At 37.4% G+C, this 21629-nt stretch overlaps 2 protein-coding genes across 4 annotated transcripts in view; one reads left to right on the top strand and one right to left on the bottom strand.

The window, feature by feature from the left end:
• Window positions 1-5248: 5248 nt before the first annotated feature.
• Window positions 5249-21629, bottom strand: part of LOC309492429 (ATP-binding cassette sub-family C member 12-like) — a 41430-nt gene continuing 25049 nt past the window's right edge. For all 3 annotated transcript variants that reach the window (XM_082161397.1, XM_082161398.1, XM_082161399.1), the window contains 7 exons: window positions 21421-21510; window positions 21104-21293; window positions 10247-10406; window positions 9843-9921; window positions 9115-9228; window positions 7536-7700; window positions 5249-6177 (listed from right to left, as the gene is read on the bottom strand). In XM_082161397.1, the coding sequence (XP_082017523.1) occupies window positions 6085-6177; window positions 7536-7700; window positions 9115-9228; window positions 9843-9921; window positions 10247-10406; window positions 21104-21293; window positions 21421-21510 (891 nt within the window). In that variant the 3' untranslated portion in view covers window positions 5249-6084. The remainder of the gene's footprint in view (window positions 6178-7535; window positions 7701-9114; window positions 9229-9842; window positions 9922-10246; window positions 10407-21103; window positions 21294-21420; window positions 21511-21629) is intronic.
• On the top strand, window positions 10519-15091 carry LOC309492944 (uncharacterized protein; the record flags this gene model as incomplete). Its single annotated transcript, XM_082161979.1, has 9 exons — window positions 10519-10760; window positions 13193-13281; window positions 13522-13671; window positions 13801-13946; window positions 14081-14217; window positions 14342-14435; window positions 14526-14637; window positions 14726-14944; window positions 15035-15091. 8 exons carry the CDS (start codon window positions 10519-10521, stop codon window positions 14773-14775), a joined length of 1020 nt encoding a protein of 339 aa, XP_082018105.1. The 3' UTR covers window positions 14776-14944; window positions 15035-15091.

A 21629-nucleotide genomic window follows, 5' to 3' on the forward strand; every position in this document is an offset into this window, starting at 1 on the left:
CCAAAAATCAAAGTATCGGTATCGGACTCGTTCTGCAAAAAGTGGTATCGGGACATCCCTAATTAAAATGATAGGAATATGTAGAGTTTGTGTTTTACAGTCTACGAAATACCTTGTCATCCCTGTGTCTTATGCTCTGCTCCTCTGCTGGTTCTTCTGGACCGTGAACTGGCTGCTGTGGGAGTGGAGTCTGGCCTGCAGAAGAGGACGCTGGCTCCTTTTGTGTTACTGTAATATCAGAGTAAAGGCCCATTCACACCAAGAATGATAACTATATTCGTTTTTTTTTTATCGACATTGACATTTGTCTGATTTTTTTTTTATCAATCACCGCCTATAACTTACATTTGAATGTGTCCAATTCTTTCTAAGAACTTTAAAAACATGCATGTAAAATTAATAGTCAAACAGTTTTAAAATGCTCACGTTTGAGTATTATAGCCGTTTGCTCCTCTGCTGGTTCTTCTGGGCCGTGAACTGGCTGCTGTGGGAGTGGAGTGTGTCCTGCAGAAGAGGTCTGTGGTAGAGTCCTGCACGGGTTCGGGTACCCGCGGGTGCCAGTCAGTGGGCCGCCATCGGCCCGCTGGACCTATGTTAGCTTAACGTTAGTCTACTTCAATAGCTGACAGGACAGAAAAGTAAATATTGCATCGAAAATAACAGGAATGAAAAGTATTAATGACACTTACCTGACAGAAAAAGTAAAAAGGGTGGTTAGTGAACGGGCAGATCAGTTTAAATTATTATACTGTTATTTCAGTTGGCACTTCGTCACGCGCAAGCTAAGCTCCGCCCCCTTTTGACGTGATCAACATCTCGTCTCGAGCACTTTTTTCATCATTATTTATTTTTTGAGACAAATATGCGTAGAAATAGGCAAAAATATAAGCTATACCTGGAACCTCAAAGTAAGACAAAGATACCTCGCCAGACACTGTGTCGATATGACAGGCCAGGTGTTGATGTTGACGAGGAAGAGAGCCAAACAGCTAATGAAACAGGTACCGTAGTCACGCTTATTATCCAGTAGGATTGTCCCGATTATTTGAATACATTTGATTATTAAAAAATGTAAATAAAAATTTTAGTACATTGGACGGAGGTGATCCAGCAAAGTCTGACATACTTACTGAAGAATAACTTTTGATTTTTAATAGACAAATAAATAAATAAAAACCCAGAGAAAAGGAGAAGAATTCTCATCGGATATCAAAATAAAAGTCCTCACACAACATAAACCAGTTAAATAAAAGTATTAACAGTGAAACAGAGATAGTGGTCATAAGTTTCATATTTCTTGGTCATTAAATTTTTTTGTAGAACCTATTTTTAAAAGGTTATTTAAATATTATAAAATGCATTATTTGTGATATATTTACATACTGGATATATGAGATTTCTTCACCTTGTTTTTTTCTTGTTGCTTATGGTATTTTTAATAGATATGCTCTCGGAGGCAGGGAGTGAGAGAGACAGCATTCAGAACAGAGAGAGTGAGAGAGACAGCATACAGAACAGAGGGTGAGAGAGACAGCATACAGAACAGAGAGAGTGAGAGAGACAGCATACAGAACAGAGAGAGTGAGACGGAGAGCATACAGAACAGAGAGAGTGAGAGAGACAGCATACAGAACAGAGAGAGTGAGAGAGACAGCATACAGAACAGAGAGAGTGAGACGGAGAGCATACAGAACAGAGAGAGTGAGAGAGACAGCATACAGAACAGAGAGAGTGAGAGAGACAGCATACAGAACAGAGAGAGTGAGAGAGACAGCATACAGAACAGAGAGAGTGAGACGGAGAGCATACAGAACAGAGAGAGTGAGAGAGACAGCATACAGAACAGAGAGAGTGAGACGGAGAGCATACAGAACAGAGAGAGTGAGAGAGACAGCATACAGAACAGAGAGAGTGAGAGAGACAGCATACAGAACAGAGAGAGTGAGAGAGACAGCATACAGAACAGAGAGAGTGAGACGGAGAGCATACAGAACAGAGAGAGTGAGAGAGACAGCATACAGAACAGAGAGAGTGAGAGAGACAGCATACAGAACAGAGAGAGTGATACGGAGAGCATACAGAGCAGCCATTCAATGTTGAGTACACCATTTGTGGTATGTGAAAGTTTTGTGATCTGTTTTCCTGATGTATTGAAAGCTATAAAAGGCCATAAAGTTACACATTCAAAAAAAAAAAGAAGCATGGAAACAGGCAGCTACAGAGTCAGATGAAGTACAATTATTCACTGTCCCTCTTGCTGTCAGTGCAATGTCATGATTGTAACATAACTGTAACATTATTGTCAGAATGGTCCAGAAAGTGAAGCAGCCACGATAACAACACTCAACTCCATATGCAAATTATCTGAACTGATGACAGTTGAGTACAGTAGTGAGGTAGACGTTGTACCAGGCTCAAGCAGACCTTCAGAAACACATGTGAGTACTAGTTTAGCTTGTTCTAATAAACATTTATAATGTACACTATAGTCACAAGTTTTCAAAACAATTGACTGAAATGTTTCTCTTGACATTAAAAACCTTTTGATCTAATTTGTTACAGTATTTATTCATCTTTGTTAACAAAAGTTTATAAAAATACAGCTGTTTCATGATTGTTACATAGATGTCATGATTGTAACAATTGTAACAGATGTCATGACATAGATTTAATAACATAGATTTCATGATTGTAACACGGATGTCATGATTGTAACATAACTATAACATTATTGTCAGAATGGTCAATGGAAAACAGCTGAACTGATGACAGATGAGTACAGTAGTGAGGTAGACATTGCACCAGGCTCAAGTAGACCTTCAGAAACACATGTGAGTACTAGTTTAGCTTTTTCTGATAATTGTTTTTTTCTCTCTCTCAGGTACACATGTACTTCTTTAAGTTTTGAATTATAAATTTATCATTTTGGAGGGTCTGTACTTTAAAAAATATAACTATGAACCTACGTGCATATGTGTATGAGCAGACCTACACACAACAATACCTTTAACAGAGATGTTGCTTTTTTAAAGGCATGCAGTGGAACAGAGTCAGAGTCTGAGATAGACCATATGACAGGCAGCACGAAGCAGAACACTCCTGATCCCCTGTCAGTGATTGGCCTACAGCCTGACATGGACACTGCTTTGACTGCCATAGGAACTACCACACAAGCTGAGGCCATGCTCATGATTATGAGCCATGCAGCAAAGCATTAAATAACTGGCTGCCAGTGACATGATTTACTGCAGTTGATAAATAAATTGTTTGGGCAAGAGGTTGTACCTCGATCCAAGTATCTTTTTTACAGAGTGTTTAAAAACAGTTGTGAGGGAGTAGAATTTCAGTTCTACTGCGAAAAATGTTACTTCAATATAGGAACAGTCCAGGAAATCAGTGACAAACACATTGATGAATGTGGATCATGTGGCAGCACTTTTGATTCTGGTTCTATGAATGGAGGTAACTTCTTTATCAATGTTCCTCTTGCCCCACAAATTCAGACTCTGCTTGAAAGCACAGAAGCGAGTGCCCATTTGAATTATAGGTTTGATAGGCAAAAGAGTCGTAATGAGATGTTGTCAGACATCTATGATGGGGAGAAGCACAGACATTTGTCTGGCCCAAATCAGATCCTCTCAGATTCTCACAACCTATCATACATTTTCAACTCAGATGGAAGCCCTGTGTTTAATTCTTCAAAGTTCTCTATATGGCCCATCCACATAATGATCAATGAGCTTCCCCCTGAACTTGCAGTGCCGCAGGGATCTGTATTAGGCCCTCTGTTATTTTCAATATGATGCCACTTGGAAATATTATAAGGAAACATGGAATTAGTTTCCATTGTTATGCTGATGACACTCAAATATATATTTCATCACGGCCGGATGAAAACGCTAAATTTTCCAAATTGACAGAGTGTGTTAAAGATATAAAAGATTGGATGACGCGTAATTTTCTTTTATTAAATCCAGACAAGACAGAGGTAATACTTATCGGTTCAAAAAACCGCCCACAAAACCTCGCACAATACAACTTTAACATCATAGGATGTCCTGTTACTTTATCCTCTACAGTAAAAGACCTGGGTGTTATACTCGATTGCAACCTGTCTTTTGAAAATCATATTTCATATGTTACAAAAACAGCATTTTTCCACCTTAGAAACATTGCTAAGCTACGTAATATGCTATCAGTTTCTGATGCAGAAAAGTTAGTTCATGCATTCATGACCTCGAGACTAGATTACTGTAATGGTTTATTAGCTGGTTGTCCTGCATCCTCAATAAACAAGCTACAGTTAGTCCAAAATGCCGCCGCTAGAGTTCTTACGAGATCAAGAAAATATGATCATATAACACCGATTTTATCATCACTGCATTGGTTACCTATAAAGTTCCGTATTAATTACAAGGTATTGCTACTGACTTATAAAGCCCTAAACGGCTTAGCTCCAGTCTATTTAACGGATCTTCTATCGCCCTATAATCCATCGCGCTCTTTAAGATCACTAAATTCAAGGCTTTTGGTCATACCTAGGATATCCAGAACCACCAAAGGAGGGAGAGCATTTTCACATTTGGCTCCAAAACTCTGGAATAGTCTTCCTGATACTGTTTGTTGCTCAGACTCGCTCTCCCAGTTTAAAACTAGATTAAAGTCGCATCTCTTCAGCCAGGCATTCATATAATCCCACAGTTCAAACTACAATCTGGCCTCTAGCTCATAAATGCCAGAGGAGAACTGGCCCCCGACTGAGCCTGGGTTCTCCCAAGATTTTTTTTTTCTCCATTAGGTCACCTGATGGAGTTTTAGGACACCATTAGGTCACTTGATGGAGTTTTTCGGTTCATTGCCAATGTTGCCTTTGGCTTGCTCAGTTGGGGAAATTTTGGGGATATTTAATTTAATTTTATCAATCAATAAATTCCTCTTGAAACAAACTTTGTTGTATTATTTTAATTTAATACTGTGAAGCTGCTTTGATACAATCTGTATTGTGAAAAGCGCTATACAAATAAACTTGACTTTTCTTTTATTAAATTGTTGTAGTTTACAATATTCCTGACATAAATGTTCTTAATATGACAGTATGTTCTTTTTTGGACTTTGGAAATTAATTATTTAATTATGTTATATAACTTTCAGTAATATTTAATATTACAGTAAGGTGTAGTTGATTTTTTTGTTTGTTTCTGGAATATCCTATTATTGGAGCACTAGGAGGTGCTCTACAATTCAATCCACAGGTGACCCTCAAAACTCCAACACAGAAACTCTTATTCTCAACATAACAGAACATTATTTACAAACAAACAAACACAACAAAGATGCATAAATAGGTCTTAAATTCATTAAATTTATTATCTGCAAATATTTTAAACTGTAGATTCACAGGTCATAACAGTTTCATATAAAAATGTAGGCCTATGCATAATATATATATATACACACACACACACACACACACACCGATGCTGAAATTCCAACATTTCATCAGTGTCTCCAGTGAGTAACCGTGGCCCAGTAAACTCTGGTGCTGGAGAAGGAGAGAGACAGCTGGCGTCCAAGATGAGAAACACACACACGGACTCACCTCGAAAGTTCTTAGAAGCATACAAGCCTTATATACAGTACAAGACAGAAACGAGACTTTATTATGTGTGAAACAGATATAATATCAAAGCGCAATACATGCACAAACAATCAAATAAATATTTAAAATACATATGAATCTATGAAAACTGAGAACATTTAAAAGCTTAGTCTGTAACTGTTGTGTCTAAATGACAAAATATGAAGATAGACATATAACGCACATTAATCTTTAAAAGATTCAGTTGACTGGAATAAAAAAAAAAAAAAAAAAAAAAAAAAAGTGCAAATCCATGTGGTTTTAGGCTACCTGTAAATGTAATGTTGAAGAGAAGTGTGGCAGCGTGCTATATGCTGTTTTCTTCATATTAGTGATAGCTTATAAGGTCACACACACATTCTGCGAGAGTCATGTACATATAGATGTGGTGAACCACTTCCGGTATCGATCAAATTCTGCATTCTGTGAGAATGTTTCCAAGCGCTTCACGAGTTGGCTCGATTAGCTGCTGCTAGAAGAGAGGCAAACAGAGAGTCCGGCCTCTGTATCAGGTCCTGCGGCGGGTCAAACTCGACCACCTGGAGAAAACACAACAGGGCTTATATTCACCTCACTCTTAATGTAAGAGCGATTGTGTCGAGGCTTTCCGTTCTCATCCACTTCCAGTTAGTTTAGCTGCTGTACAAAAACTGCCTGTTATGCTGCAAACTATGGAAGCTTGTTTCCGCCACTAAATAAAACATTTTAAAAGATCATTGCGACTTTTTCTCTCACAATTGCGAGTTTAAATCTCGCAATTCTGACTTTATTTCTCAGAATTGCGAGATATAAAGTCAGAATTGTGACTTTTTTCCTCGCAATTGTGACTTTATATCACGTAATTCTGACTTTATGACACATAATTGCGAGTTTATATCTCGCAATTCTGACATCTTTTCTCAGAATTGTCCGATATAAACACAATTATGAGATATAAAGTCCAATTCTAAGGGAAAAAAATACGGACTTTTTTTTATTCTTTTTTTTACCTCAGAATAGTTTGTTTCTCACAATTCTGACTTTATAACACGCAATTGCGACTTTATATCATGCAATTCTGACTTTATTTCTCAGAATTGCGACTATTTCTCACAATTCTGACAATATCTTGCAATTGTGAGAGAAAAAAAGTCAGAATTGTGAGATAAAAAGTCGCAATTATTATTATTTATTTATTATTCAGTGGCGGAAACAAGCTTCCATAGCAAACTGATATTTGTCATCATATTATTTTAATTTATAATCATAATCATTTTACCATTTGCAGCATTCTGTTATTCTTCCGGTTATTAGCTGCAAATGAATCGGAAGTGCCCACAAAATCACAGAAAATAGCTTATGCGTTGCTACACAAGGGGAATAGAGGTCTTCAATAATGCTATCAGACAGTAATGTACTGTATTTAGTTGAATGTAATTGTAATAGTGTGAAAAATGTATAATTCATCAAATTTCTGCTACTCAATCAGTTGCAGAGAGAGATTGAGTTTGATAATGAGAGATGATCCATATCTCATTAAAGTGGGGAAGGTTGGAATATTAAATTCACTCAGAATGGAAATTGTAATTGTTTTATCCAGCATTTGGTTTTTCTGCTTATATACATTATAATTGCACTACTGCCCTGTACTGTATAAGTTTGATGATAAAGATGTGTTCTCTTGTGTTACTGATTTGGTATAAACCCCCTCTTCAACCAATGGTACATTCCTCACGTGTTGCACAGAGATTGTTGATCCAGAACAGATGATTGTAACACTGTCCCATTTTATGCTTGCAGTAAACACACAAAAGTGAAAAGGCTTCGCTGGTGTCTGTCTTTATTTGGGCTGATCCTGTGGTGCGTCCAGTGGTCCGTTACATAATGTCAATTTCTATATTAAAAAGTAGTGGATTACCTTGCCCTGCTCCATGACGAGTATGCGGTCACTCTCCAACACGGTGTTAATCCTGTGGGCGATTGTGAGCACTGTGCAGTGCTGGAAACCCTCTCTGATGGTGCGCTGGATCATGCTGTCAGTCTCGGAGTCTATAGACGCCGTCGCCTCATCCAATAGAATGATCTATGAACACGACTTTATCAGACCCTGTTAAGAGCAAGGGATTCTGGTAGGGATGCACCGATACCATTTTTTTCAGAATCGATCCGATACCAAAAATTCTGAGTATCGACCGATACCGATCCGATACCAGCGCAATTTTTTTTTTTTTAATCAAGTAGAATTTCTATAACTCTGTGTTGAACTGATAATAAGAACTGAAAAAAAGAAAAACAACAACAACAAAAAAATATATGATCATAATCTGACATAAATGCTATTATAAACTAGATTAGTGGATAATTCAGCAGTAAAATTTAGTCTAGAAAAATCACGAGTGCACAATAATTGTATAAAATCTGAACAGTTTGTGAAAAAAAAAAAACGTTTAGTGGGGAACAAATTAGAGACAATAAGTGTAACACTAAATCTGGTAAAACTTTACACATTGCTCTTTGCATTGTTGTAAAATACATTCATGAAGATAACAAAAATCAAAAAGATCAATTATTATATAATTATTATATAATTTTGAATAACATTGAGACATTTTTTAAATGTATAGCACAGCTGTTTAATGAGGTAGCAACATATGATAGATAGGACAGAACAAGAAAGGCTATTAATAATCTTTCATTGCGTCACTGTATTATGATATGAAAGGCTCCAATACAGTGCGGCACACAGCGCTTATGCGCATCCCGAGCGCAGAATGATGCGCTTGAAGCAACACGAGTCACAGTGCGCAGCGCGTCGAGTCCGCATTGAAAAGTTTAAAGCACAAAGACAATACATATTGATGCGTAGTGTATTATACAGTATCTATCTATGCAATAGTTTATTCAGCATTTTCTTTTAACAGTTTTAAATTTCAGTAACTGTGCGCGTGAAGAACAAATAGTGCTCTGACTTTACTCCAGTGTTGTGATCCTAACAGACACCCGGTAGAAACTAGAAAGTAACATGATTAAGGTACAGCAATAATATCCAGCGAAACCATAGATCTTTATCTACAGATCAAGTATAATAATAGTATCATTGAATCATCTTGGAGAGAGTTTCATCATGTTAACTGTCGTAACCGAACGCGACGCGCTGTCTGAATGCTGAATGGAGAATGATTGACAGCCGCAGCTGAGGGAAACGTTTACGTGAGCTTGAATTTAACGACTTAAATATTAATTTCTATCTTACATTATACTATATAATGGCTTCAGAACACTTATAATATTGTGCACGAAAACTTATGGTGCTTTATAATGTTTGTGTGCCTTTTGTGGGGCTTAACAATAACACAGAATAGTATACCACAATATCGGATTTGGATCGGCCTTGTCCGATACCCGATCCGGCAAAAATGGCAGTATCGGAGCCGATACCAATACTGAGTATCGGATCGGTGCATCCCTAGATTCTGGTGTGTGTTTTGTAGTCTTACTTTGGACTTACGGAGCAGTGCTCTGGCCATACACATGAGCTGCCGCTCTCCAACTGAGAAATTCTCTCCGTTCTCCACTACTGGAGAGTGTAACTTCTCTGGCAGCTTAGCAATCTGCAAGAGAGAGAAAGAGAAGTGCGGATGACACCTGAATGCTTGAGTGTTTATTTTATATACTATGACCATTATATGCAATTACTGTTTCTCCTTTCTATTTAATGTTACCTTGGACCAAAGTGTGAAAGGTACGGAGAAGAATTTAAGCAGATGTTACGTCTGTTTCATCACTATAGTGCAGCTCACAGTAACTTATTACTTTTACTACACACTCTTATATTGTGCGTTTCTTTCTTTTTTGCTCTCTCAATAAATGATATCCTCACATAAAAGGCTAGATTAACTTCATGGTGTTTGAGCTGCTCCTAGTAGAAACCATGAGTGTTGAAATAATGAAACTATGGCACCCCGCTGATCACCTGAAAAGCAAACTTTATCATATACAGTGAAAGAAGTAGAAGTGCATCGTTACTTAAAACCGGTAATGTTGATCAAGTCTGAGACCTGTAGCTGAAAAAGAGTGAGCATTCAGGCTGTGTTCTACTATTTGAAAAATGAGGAACATATTTGGAGAAGCCCTCTGACACAAGATCTAGAGAAGTACGTACTTGAAACATAATCAAAACTATATCCAGTATTGCTTGCGGGCCTTGTGTAGAGTGAGTCTTTACCGTGTCCTTCATGAAGGTCTTTTCTAACGCCAGCCAGAGCTCCTCATCTTTGTAGTTGTTAAACGGGTCCAGGTTATACCTACACACAGTAAAACACACACACGCACACACACACACACACACACACACTAAAGGCACAGTTCCTCAATCTGCACATTTCAACATGTACAAGAATACAATACACAAAAATGTACACAGATTGAGGTTATAAGTATCGAGGATAATTGCCATTTTATTTTTCGATATCACACAATGAATGTTGCCTTATTTCAGTTCAGGTCATTTCAATGAATAAGACTGCTAGAATAAGTACTTATTGTGAATAAAAAAAAAAAAAGAGTAAAGTAAATTGAATCATCGTGACGTAATGAATAGAAGTGTAGAGTTGGTCTGTGAGAGGTCACCTGACAGTGCCGATGAAGAGTACAGGATCCTGTGGGATGACGGACAGTTGGCTGCGAAGATCTTTCAGGCCCAGCTTGCAGATGTCCACATCATCTATCAAAATAGTGCCCTCAGCCGGCTCTGCCAAACGGAACAACGCCACGCCTAGAGAGGACTTCCCTGAATCAGAAAGAGAGCGGCAATGAGTGAAACTATATGAGATGCAGAAAATCCTCATTTATATTACATGACTTGACTTCTTCGGGGAATCTGAGATTTTACAACAGCGGACATGGAGGGTGGCTGGCACCGGAAGGAGGGTGCGTTGGACGGCAGGTGTGTGGTAACGGAGTCGGAGGAGAAGTTGGAACAACAAGCCGGCAAGCACGTGGAGATTGGAGATCACCTTTCTGTGGGAGCAACTATGGACGGCTCAGTAGAACCCCGGCGGGGGAAAGTTTCTTTACCATCGGACAGGCTGTGCCAACGGAATGGTCAGCAGTCAGAAGCTGGTGGCAGGGGACACACAGAAAGGTCTGCACAAACTCATACTGACGCTTCCGTGGTGGAAAAGCTACAAGCAGAGTCTCCATTCCTGGACTTCAGTTTCACCAAAGGTCTACACATTATGCACCTCAATGTTCGCAGTCTTTTTTCCAAATTAGATGAGATAAGATTGATGATGTGTAATAGTAAAGTTGGGATTGTGTGCTTTTTGGAGACCTGGCTGGACGCCTCGATCAGTGATACAGAAATTTAAAATTATGTTCTTTTAAGAAAAGATAGAAATCGTAATGGGGGTGGAGTATGTGTTTATATTAGGGCTGATATTTGTTTTAATCGCAGAATGGATTTAAATCACAATCTTATTGAAGCTGTGTGGTTTGATGTACGGTTAACTAAAAGTAAGCCTATATTAATTGGGGCTCTGTATAGACCTCCTGATCAGAATCATTTCTCTCAGTTGTTGGAAGAATCTTTTGTCCCCTGTAGTGATTTTAATGATTAGGTTATAATGATAGGTGATTTTAATACTGATGTCTCTAACAAGGAGCATGGGATGTACAAAGCCTTAAATAGGTTTTGCCAGGTTTTTGATTTACAGCAATTAATTCAAGAGCCCACACATGTGGCTAAAATGAGTCAAACGGTCATTGATCTCATTTTGGTATCTGAGCAATCTATGATTTCTCAGAGTGGGGTTGTAAATTGTACTATGAGTGACCACTCATTTTATTGTACAAGGAAAAAGTATAAAGTTGTATTGAAGAAACAAAACACAATTAAGATCAGGTAATTGAAAAAAATATAGTCGTGAGGTCTTTATTGAGTGTTTGAATTCACTGAATTGGCCTTTAGTGTTATGTTCGGATGTTGATGAAGCATGGGGGCAGTAGATAAAGTTGCTCCGATAAAAACTATTAGAGTAAACCTGAGGTCAGAGCCATGGATGAATGGTGATATTTTAGAAGCAATTAGTAAGAGAAATAAAGCCTTTTCTGTATTTAGGAAGAGTAAAGAGTAGGATGACTTGGATAATTATAAGAAGTTAAGAAATATAGTGCAAAAGATGAATAAAACGTGTAAAAGAGACTTTTTTCGTGAGCATAAGGTGACCCAAAGAAACTTTGGCAGTCATTGAAACAAATTGGGTACAGTAATAGGCTTAAGACAAAGACAAAACATATTTGCCTTAACATCAATGGGGAGCTCTCTTCTAATCAATTAAAGGTTGCGGATAAATTTAACTCCTTTTTTACTTGAAAAGTAAAAGCTACCAAGAAAACCTGGGTTATACTGTATGATGGTGAGGTCATGTTTAATTATTATTCTAAGCTTGGAGTGGTAGCAGACTCTTTTGGCCTTTCTATGGTTTCACAGGACGAGGCATTAAAGTTATTAAAGGAACTTAAGTGTTCGAAGGCAATTGGTCTAGATGAAATACCTGCCAGATTTTTAAAAGATGCTGCAGAATATATTTCTCCATATCTCACTCATATTTTTAATCTTTCAATTATGTCAGGTACACAGTAAAAAATGGGGTGTTAATATTACAGAGTAAAGTTATTTTAACCCAGAGAGAGTATTTTCAACATTTTGGAGAGTAAAGTTGCTCTATCAGTGGAGTTAAAAGTGAGTGTAAAAATCTGCAGAAACGCATGACAATTTCAACTCTACAGCAGTGATGAATACCCGCCACTCTGCTGTGCTGAAGATTGGCACGTTTGTCGGTGGAGGAAGATCGCTCTGGAGTAACGTTAGGCCACTGATATTGCTAAGTAAGTAATAAAGTATAAAACGGTCTTTTTTAACTTCACATAATTTTAGAGTTGTGCTGATATTAGTTGAGGTCATAATACAAGTAACCAGCTAGAGCAATCCGTATCGGTAACTGTGTTTCTTTAAGTGTTGCAATATTTTCACGAATGAATTTGGTCAGAATGATTTATGCGTAAAATAACGTTAGCTCGGTCGATATAACAACAAAATATTTAATACCTTTTTTTTTTTTTAGCTTCCCAGGCAACGTTAATCTGGGTTTTTTATATATGCTGGTAATGTTAGCATGCTTCTGATTGTTAATGTTGGTCTTATAAAACGATAACTTAGATCACTGATTGCATGACGTGTTTGTTTAACATGGCTTAACCATTTTAACGGGTTACTGTTCGAACTAAAATAGCTAATGAGCTAGCTAACTTTGGCACAGTTATTTGGTAGCTAGTGGGACACCGTGCCTCGAAACTTTAACTAGCCTAAGTTAACGTTAACCCATTTGCTGCAGAAAATAGCCTAACGTTATATTCAACCAGCATAACTTTGTCTTCTTCAGCCACCCTTTGTAATTGCAGTGTAACATCTTAAGTAATGCATAGTGCATTGCCACTAATGAGAGAAATGGATAGGTAACTCGTAGTTGAACCAGCCCTAAATTATGATTTTGAATATATATTTTTTGTTAACAGGGGCAAAATGCTGTTGCGTGTTCAATTCGGGGAAGAGCAGAAAAATGTCAAGCTGTCTGAGCTGACATTCGATGCTTTCTTGAAAGAAGGTGGGTACATTAGGTTAAAGCAATCTACATCACCCAATGATACAGCATTAACCTATTATGTTATGATATCTAGTTAGGTCAATAATCATTTCTGCTGTGCTTTATATTTTCAGTTACATAAAATCAGGTGCAGATACTTGTCTTTCATCATTTTGTGAATACATGAGGCAAACTTAAATATGACCTTTGATTCTTGTGAGAAGGGAATGCATGTTTTTTTTATCAATTTTTTTTAAACAGCGTGTCTAAAATTCAACATACCAGAAAGCAGGCAGCCAGACATTAAGGTGTATGACCAGTCAGACACAGAAGTTGACACAGAGGTTTTTGAAGAAATAGTGAAGGAGTCACCTGGAACTTTCAGAATCATGCTGGGCAATGGAGGACTTGGTATTCATTCAGACAATTCACAAATTAGTTTGTTTAGTTTAAAGGCCGCAATGAGAACATTTATTGTCTTAAAAATAACTGTTTCTTGTAATATGTTTCTATGTTTTGTACAAATTTCATATTGAACAGGTGCCTCTCAATCATCATCATGCTCGGGTACATCTGATGACACCGTTATCCTGAATTTCACGATGTGTGACCCTGTTGAAGAAGAAGCCACTGCCGAAGGAAGCCAGCCTAAAAGGCCATGCCACGTAAACTATGAGGCAAAAGCGGTAAGTGGTGGAAATTGCTGTTAAGTCCAATCTGAATGTTGTTTCACCATGGGAAGTGTTCTTTAGATAACTATTTTTTTCAGCATTACATTTGGTTTTACAATAACGGAAAGCACATTTTATTCCACCTATAGTTAATTGAAAAAATCCTAACATCAAAGCCTGGTGGTGAACGCATTATGCAAGAGTATGGAAAAACCAAATCTCTGACAGATGCCACCAGAAGACAGATGATTAACATACTTGCTGCTGAGATGACAGAAACACATGGGTAAGCATTAAGCATATAGATGGGCTGTAAAGAAACATTGTTATTGTTGTACAGTTATTAATTATGTAAATTTTGTTGTGCAATGTCAGTTTAGTGTGATGTTAAATTTGAATTCATATGCTAGGACATCCCCCCCCAAAAGTGTCAGAGTGATGTATGCACAGGGGATAGTAGCTTTGTTTCCCTATCTAGAAGACCCATACTCACAACATGGATATGTAAGTAAATGGGTTATTGCAACATTATGCACATATTCACTCTTTGAAATGTTAATAGTACTCCTTTATAATTTATTTATAATCACATAGGAACATTACTACGATCCGGAGAGTGGTTCGGGATACCTTGCATGGCGATTGAAGACCATACAAAGAAAAACAGCAGAGGAGAGAGGTGCCTCAGTTAGCAAATCTCCTAAAGGTATGTTTACTGATCAGTGACATGTGATTATAATGGTGACCTGTGAATTGTACAGAAATGAGTTCTTAACATTGTATTTTGTCTTAAGTTGGTGGGCCAGGCCGTGGTCGTCAGCTCGTCAGCCCTTCAGCCATCTGATGAGGATGTGGAAGCAGTTATTTCTGTTTTGAGACACTCTGCTGATGAAAAGACTGTCCGTGAGAAGATGGAAATGTCCTTCATATATCGGCAAGCAATGGTCAACGATGAAGCCAAATCATCAGATGTCTTCTTGGTCTTCCCACGATTTCTGGACACACCAGGACTGGTATGACATCTTAATTCACTGCATCACCAAAATATCCAATGTAGCATTAGGTATTACTCATCACTTCTGTCTATGTGTGTTACATTGCAGATAGAACAAGATTTCAGACTTCTGTTTGGTGAGGCCACGGCCAACAAATTCTTGGAGAAGTGGCCAACCACTTTCAAAGCAAAAGTAATAAAGGAAAGCCATGGACTTGTACCCACCACAGAACTCTTGGATTTGATGCGCAATGCTGAGTCAGCTGCTGAAGTTGAGAATGGTATGAATGGAACTGTTTTACTTTTTAATGTAGGTGTTTAGTGTACATTTTCGTAATGGTGCAAGTTGTCAATTTGAATGCTATGCTATGGCATAATTTTAACCAGGTTTTAATTTACTTATTTGTAGGCTGGGACAGTGACATGTCTGCCATCTTGTTGCTGCTACCACCATCTGCACAAGGTAGAAAGAGGCCGGGAAAGCTGTCTGCATATCAAGCTGTAGATCAGCTCATCAGATTTCAAAAGGTATGCTTAAAGGATTAGTTCACTTATAAAAATTGTTTTGCTGATTATTTACTACTATTATTTATTTACTTATTTACAAAGTACAGTGAATTCTGTAGTGATTTCCATGGAAGAGATCGTTCAAGATATCCATCAGCATGCTAAAGAGACAGTGATAAAGCATGTATTTAGTAATGAAAGAGAAACGGAAATGTGCAAGAAAGTTGAGGCGTGTTTTGAGGGGTTAGAGAATCCTTTCACAATTCTAAATTCGGAATACAAGCGATCAAATTTATGACTGACAAGTGGGAAATAGTAGAACCAGTTGAATGTGTGATTGGTTCAAGATTTGACACAAGACGAAATAAAAAGACTGGAACATATGATCAGGTAGTAGTTCAAGATAAATTCATGTATATTCCAATTTTATCTACACTGCAGTCAATATTTAAAAGTCAGTATGTTGCAGAAATGTTGCAAAGCTCAGCTACCAGCGACTCTAGACAGAGATATTTGTGATGGATCTTTTTTTAAAAGTCACCCCCTGTTCTCAACTGAGAAGCAGACAATACAGATCCAGATGTTCTATGATGACTTTGAGGTCGCCAACCCTCTGGGTCCTAAGCGAGGTATTCATAAATTGGGTGGAGTATATTTTACTTTAAGAAACTTCTCTCCAAAATGGAATTCTTTTTTGGCTAACATACACCTGTGCGCCTTATTTCATACTCAAGATGTTAAACGGTATGGTTTTAGTGAAATTTTTGCTCCCATTGTTCGAGACATTAAAGTGTTAGAGAGTGATGGTATTGAGATTCCATTATACAATGGTTATGTTCGTGGCACTGTAGTACAGGTTACTGGTGATAATTTGGGTTTGCATAGTTTGTTTGGTCTGGTGGAGTCTTTCAGTGCAAGGTACTGTTGCAGGTTCTGTTTAGCGGAAAAGGAGGACTTTCAGACAGAATTCTCTGAAGATTCTTCCAAAATAGTTTTGCGCACCAAAGATATACACACTGCTCACTGTCAAGAAATGGCTTGTAATCCATCCCTTCCATACGTTTTTGGTGTGAAAAGGTCATGCATATTAAATTCATTGGAGTATTTTCACACAACAGAGAACTTCTTAGTTGATGTGATGCATGATGTGTTAGAAGGGGTGGGCCAGTACGAATTGAAGTTACTATTTCTGTATTTGAAGGAAAAACATGTTACATCAGCAGAAATACATTCAAGAATACAAAGTTTTGATTATGGTTTCATGGAGAGAAACAACAGGCCTGTAGCTGTTAATTTAGGTGAAGGATCTAATGATCTGGGACTGAATGCAGCTCAGTCTTGGTGCTTACTTAGGAATGTTCCTCTTATCTTTGGAAATTTGGTAACTTCTACTGACCAACACTGGGGCCTGCTTCTTTTACTACTTCAAATAATAAACATTATATTCTCGCCCATGTTATCTCAAGGTTTATGTGTATATTTAAAACATTTAATTGTGGATCACCACACACTGTTTAAGAAGTTGTATCCTCAGAAAAACCTTTTACCAAAGCACCATTTTCTTATCCACTATCCCCGCTGCATCCAGAAAATTGGGCCTGTCCTTCATAGTTGGTGTATGAGGTATGAAGGCAAGCATAATTTTCAAAAAACTGCTTAAATCGTTTAAAAACATTACCAAAACGCTGGCAAAAAAGCATCAGAATCATATGGCGCATAGTTGGCGAAGTTTAACAACTTTTAGTCGGTTAGACATTGGTCCAGGAAAAATGGTGTCTTTAAATTTGGTAAAAGGAGGTTCTGGAATTTGCAAGTGCCCAGTAGCATTCAGGTTATGAAGGTTAATTGGGCTAAACATAATGGGTTTGTTTATCGCCCATACTTAGTTATCTGTGGCAAAGTTGAATCTGAAGTGCCTGTGTTTTATCAGATTGAGTCAGTTCTGATAATGTGTGAAAAACTGTTGCTACTCACAGTGCCTTTAGTTACAGTACTCTTTTCAAGAACATTTCCATGCATATGAGGTGATCAGATCAAAGCAGGATTTCATTTTTTTTCATGTCGACAACCTGCATTACCCTAGGCCTTTTGACATACAAATGTCATATGGAGGGAATGACACAACTCTCCTTGTCGTGCCATATTGCTTTCTCTGGTAAACATTTTTATGATGTTATATGTTTCTGTCAGAGACAAGGCAATAGGTTTGCAATGTAAATTGACTGACACTGAAATGCTCTATTATTTGTACAATAAATGGTGAGTGCTGTGATCTAGTGTTATTGTGCTTGTTTTCATTTGATAGTAGTTGATGGTTCTATAATTCAGTAACTGCATCTTATGATTTATATATTTTTTAAAACACTGTAGAGAAATGAAAAGTAAATATTACACTTTAAGTGTCATTTTTTTAAAGTAAAATTGTAGTTAAATTAACTCTATACAGTGTAATCATATTACTCTTAACAGTGTGATTAAACTACAGTGTTAAATACTTTTACACATTTCATTGTTATTTTTTACACAATATTGAGTAGAATTAACTCTAAAAACTTGACACTGACCAAAGAGTAAATTTTACACTGATTTCGAGTGGGACCAAATGTTATCTGAAACAGAGTTAAATTCAACTCTATAGGAGTTAAATTGACACTTCTGTTTTTACTGTGTAGAGTTCCGAAAGATCTGAAGCTTGCTAGGGTTGTTCCGCTATATAAAGAAGGGAGCAAATTAGAAGAGGGTAATTATAGACCAGTTTCGATTTTGGGGGTTGTATCAAAAGTTCTGGAGAGAATAATCAGGGATGCAAACAGCGCGCTTTTCGGCGCCTCCCGCTTTTTTCACGTCAGTTTGTGTGACTTTGGGTGACAAGACATCTGAAGCCATTCCATAGCTTAATGTGAGGGACAGAAGTCTATTTACATCATTAAAGTGTACGGAAACTCATTTTCCCTCCTCTGCGGCTGTCAATCATTCTCCATTCAGAAACGTTATTCAAACAGTGCGCCCGCCTCGTCCGGTTACAGCAGGATGCACGGTAAAACTCTCTCCAATATGATATATTCACATTATAATGCTTGATCTGTAGAGAAAAGGCTGTGGATTTGCATAAAATGTCTTTATTTTGCTGGAGTTTGTTGCTGTTTTTAAACGACTCGCTACCGTGTGCCTGTTAGATCACACACATCACAAGGACTATGAATCGGCATGAAACGTACAATAACTGGAATTTAAAACTGTGAAGAAACAAATGATCAACAAACTGTTGGACAGATATACACTAGGATTTGTGCGCTCAACATGTCTTCACTTTGTGCCGTGAACTTTTAAATGCGCACTTGCTGTGACTCCATGTTGCTTTGAGCACATCATTCTGCACCCGCAATGTGCATACGCGCTTTGTGCGCTCTGTTTGGTTTTGCGCACTGAAAGATTATTAAAAGCCTATTTATTTATTTTATACCTAACCTGCTCAATACATTTAAAATAAGCATAATTTAATTGTGTATTATTTCTGTGTAGTGTAGCGTAGGCTATATAAATGTATACACTTCTAAATTCTTGACATTAATGTATAAATATAAAATTGAGAAATGTATGATTGCCTGATTGAATTTTATAAGAGTACTAATAGCAATTTGTTTTTATTAACATGTTTAGATTTTATACAATTACTGTGCAGATTTTTTTCAAGAATTACTTTTTGCTGCTGATTTATACACTCACTAAGTTTAATAAAAATACATAATATATTTATGTAATATTTAAAGGTGTTAACCATAATCTTACACTGCAAAATGATAACTTACAAAGGATTAAATTCATCACAATTAAGTATCTGGATATTTGCCGCGGGGCGAGGGCTTCGATAACCTCTCTCTTTTTTGACCATACATGTGTTTGCATCCCTGAATAATACAAGAGCAAATAAATAATTACATTAGTAATTCTGATTTGTTTTATGAATTGCAATCTGGTTTCAGAACATCTTATTCTACGGATACGTGTTTATTATATTTGACAGATTATTTAAGAAGAGAGATCGACTTGGGTAAACTTTGTGGCATGGTATTATTAGACCTCCAGAAAGCATTTGATACCGTTGACCATCAGATCTTGCTGATTAAACTAAAAGCCCTAGGTTTTAAAAGTATGGCATGTGAATGGATTCGATCATACTTGACTGAGAGGTATCAAAGAGTTGATATTAACAGCACTCTGTCTGAGGCTAGAGAAATAATGTGTGGGGTGCCTCAGGGTAGTGTCCTGGGTCCATTGTTGTTTCTCTTGTATATAAATGATATGAAATCTGTTTGCAATTGTAATCTTTTTCTCTACGTGGATGATTCAGCCTTGGTGTTCTCCCATAAGGACAAAGAAGTTATTGAGAACCATTTAAGTGATGAGTTAAAGAACATAAGTGAATGGCTGATAGAGAACAAACTGTCTTTGCATCTGGGGAAAACTGAATCTATTCTATTTGGTTCAAAAATAAGGTTGAGTAGGACTCCTGAGCTCAAAATTTATGTGGGTGGCACCCAGATTGAAGCTAAACATTTTGTAAAATATTTAGGCTGTGATTTGGATAGTTGTGTGAGTGGAGAAAGTATGGGTCAAAGGGTTATTATAAAAGTGAACCAAAGAATTAAATTCCTGGCACGTAAGGCTCAGTTTCTAAATAAAGAAACTTTAAAAATGTTAGCAAATGCTTTAATTCAGCCACACTTCGATTATGCCTGTACTACATGGTACAGCAGCACCCCCAAGAGGATAAAAGTTCAACTCCAAACGGCACAGAATTAATTAGTCAGGTTGATTTTAAACCTCAACAATAGGAACCATGTCGGCTCTCCCGCACATAAGAAATTAAAATGGTTAACAGTTGAAAACAGGGCGAGACAGTTGAAACTGAGATTAACATGAAATATTTTGTATAGGAATGAGCCAAAGTATTTTAAAGATTATTTTAAGCTTATTAGGAACTCTCATAGCTACTCAACTAGAGGTAGTGCCACAGACATAGTTCCTTGTAGATTTAAGAGCTGTTCTGGGCAAAGCACCTTTTTGTATATGGCAGCAATGGAATGGAACAAACTCCCAGTTGAGATTAAGTTAAGCCAGTCAGATCGTTGTTTTAAGAGAGCATGTGGTGAATGGTTGCTAAATGCTAATTAGATTACATTTTTTATGTGATCTTAAGGAATATTTATTATTGCAGTGTATGTATTTGATTATTTTATTTTTATTTGAATGTGATTGAATGTACAAGGTACCTTTTAGTCATCTGTAACTTGCCTGGCCATCTTTATCAGACTACAACGAGGACCACAATGGAAATAAGTTTGTAACTTTCTTGTGTTATCCTCGACAGTTCTGATTAATGTATAATGTCACTGTGATGACTTCTTGTTATGCATTTTTTGTTACTGTCTAATAAATAAATAAATGAAAAAAAAAAAGACTGAAATCCACTAGCTACTTTATGCATTTTTATGATGGCAGTCACATTTGGTCATAAAGTCGAATGACGACTTTAACATTGATTCCCCATCTCTTAATTTAATCCATTATGCATTACTACATCAATCTGAATTTATAACAATAATCGGAAATTATTCTTAACATTTAAAAACATAAAATTAAGCTTTGAATATAACATGTTCTCTCTCACCAGAGCCAGTACGTCCCACAATGCCAAGCTTTTCCCCTGGATTAATATGAACGTGGAGATTACAGAGGACCATGGGCGTGTTGTCCCTGTATCTCATACTGTAGTTTTTAAAGGTAATGGCGCCCTCATGTGGCCAGCCGGCGGGGACGTGAGCACCTTGGACACTTCGTGGACCCTCTGATACACAACTCTGCAGCACACAATGAAGCAGTGATGCATTAAAACTATATTCAAGCTATGTTCATGATTATCTGAACTGGCTAAACTGAATATGAATGCATGATGACCCGAAGGTTGACCTAATGTTCGTCTCTTACCGTAATATACTCCAGCAGTCTCTCTACACTGGTGAACTTCGCCTCCAGCTCAGTGGACAATCTCACCACAAACTGAAGGATTCCAGTCAGCTGAAACGGCATGAACACAAAGTGCTCAGATATCCTTCAGTTGTTTGCCTACTGTTTTAGGGGCCGTTTACACCTGGCCACTTCATGTGTTTTCTCAGATCGGATCGGATTTAACGCAC

The sequence above is a fragment of the Leuciscus leuciscus genome (genome assembly GCF_965113295.1).
Source record: "Leuciscus leuciscus genome assembly, chromosome: 2".
Classification (NCBI taxonomy): Eukaryota; Metazoa; Chordata; class Actinopteri; order Cypriniformes; family Leuciscidae; genus Leuciscus; species Leuciscus leuciscus.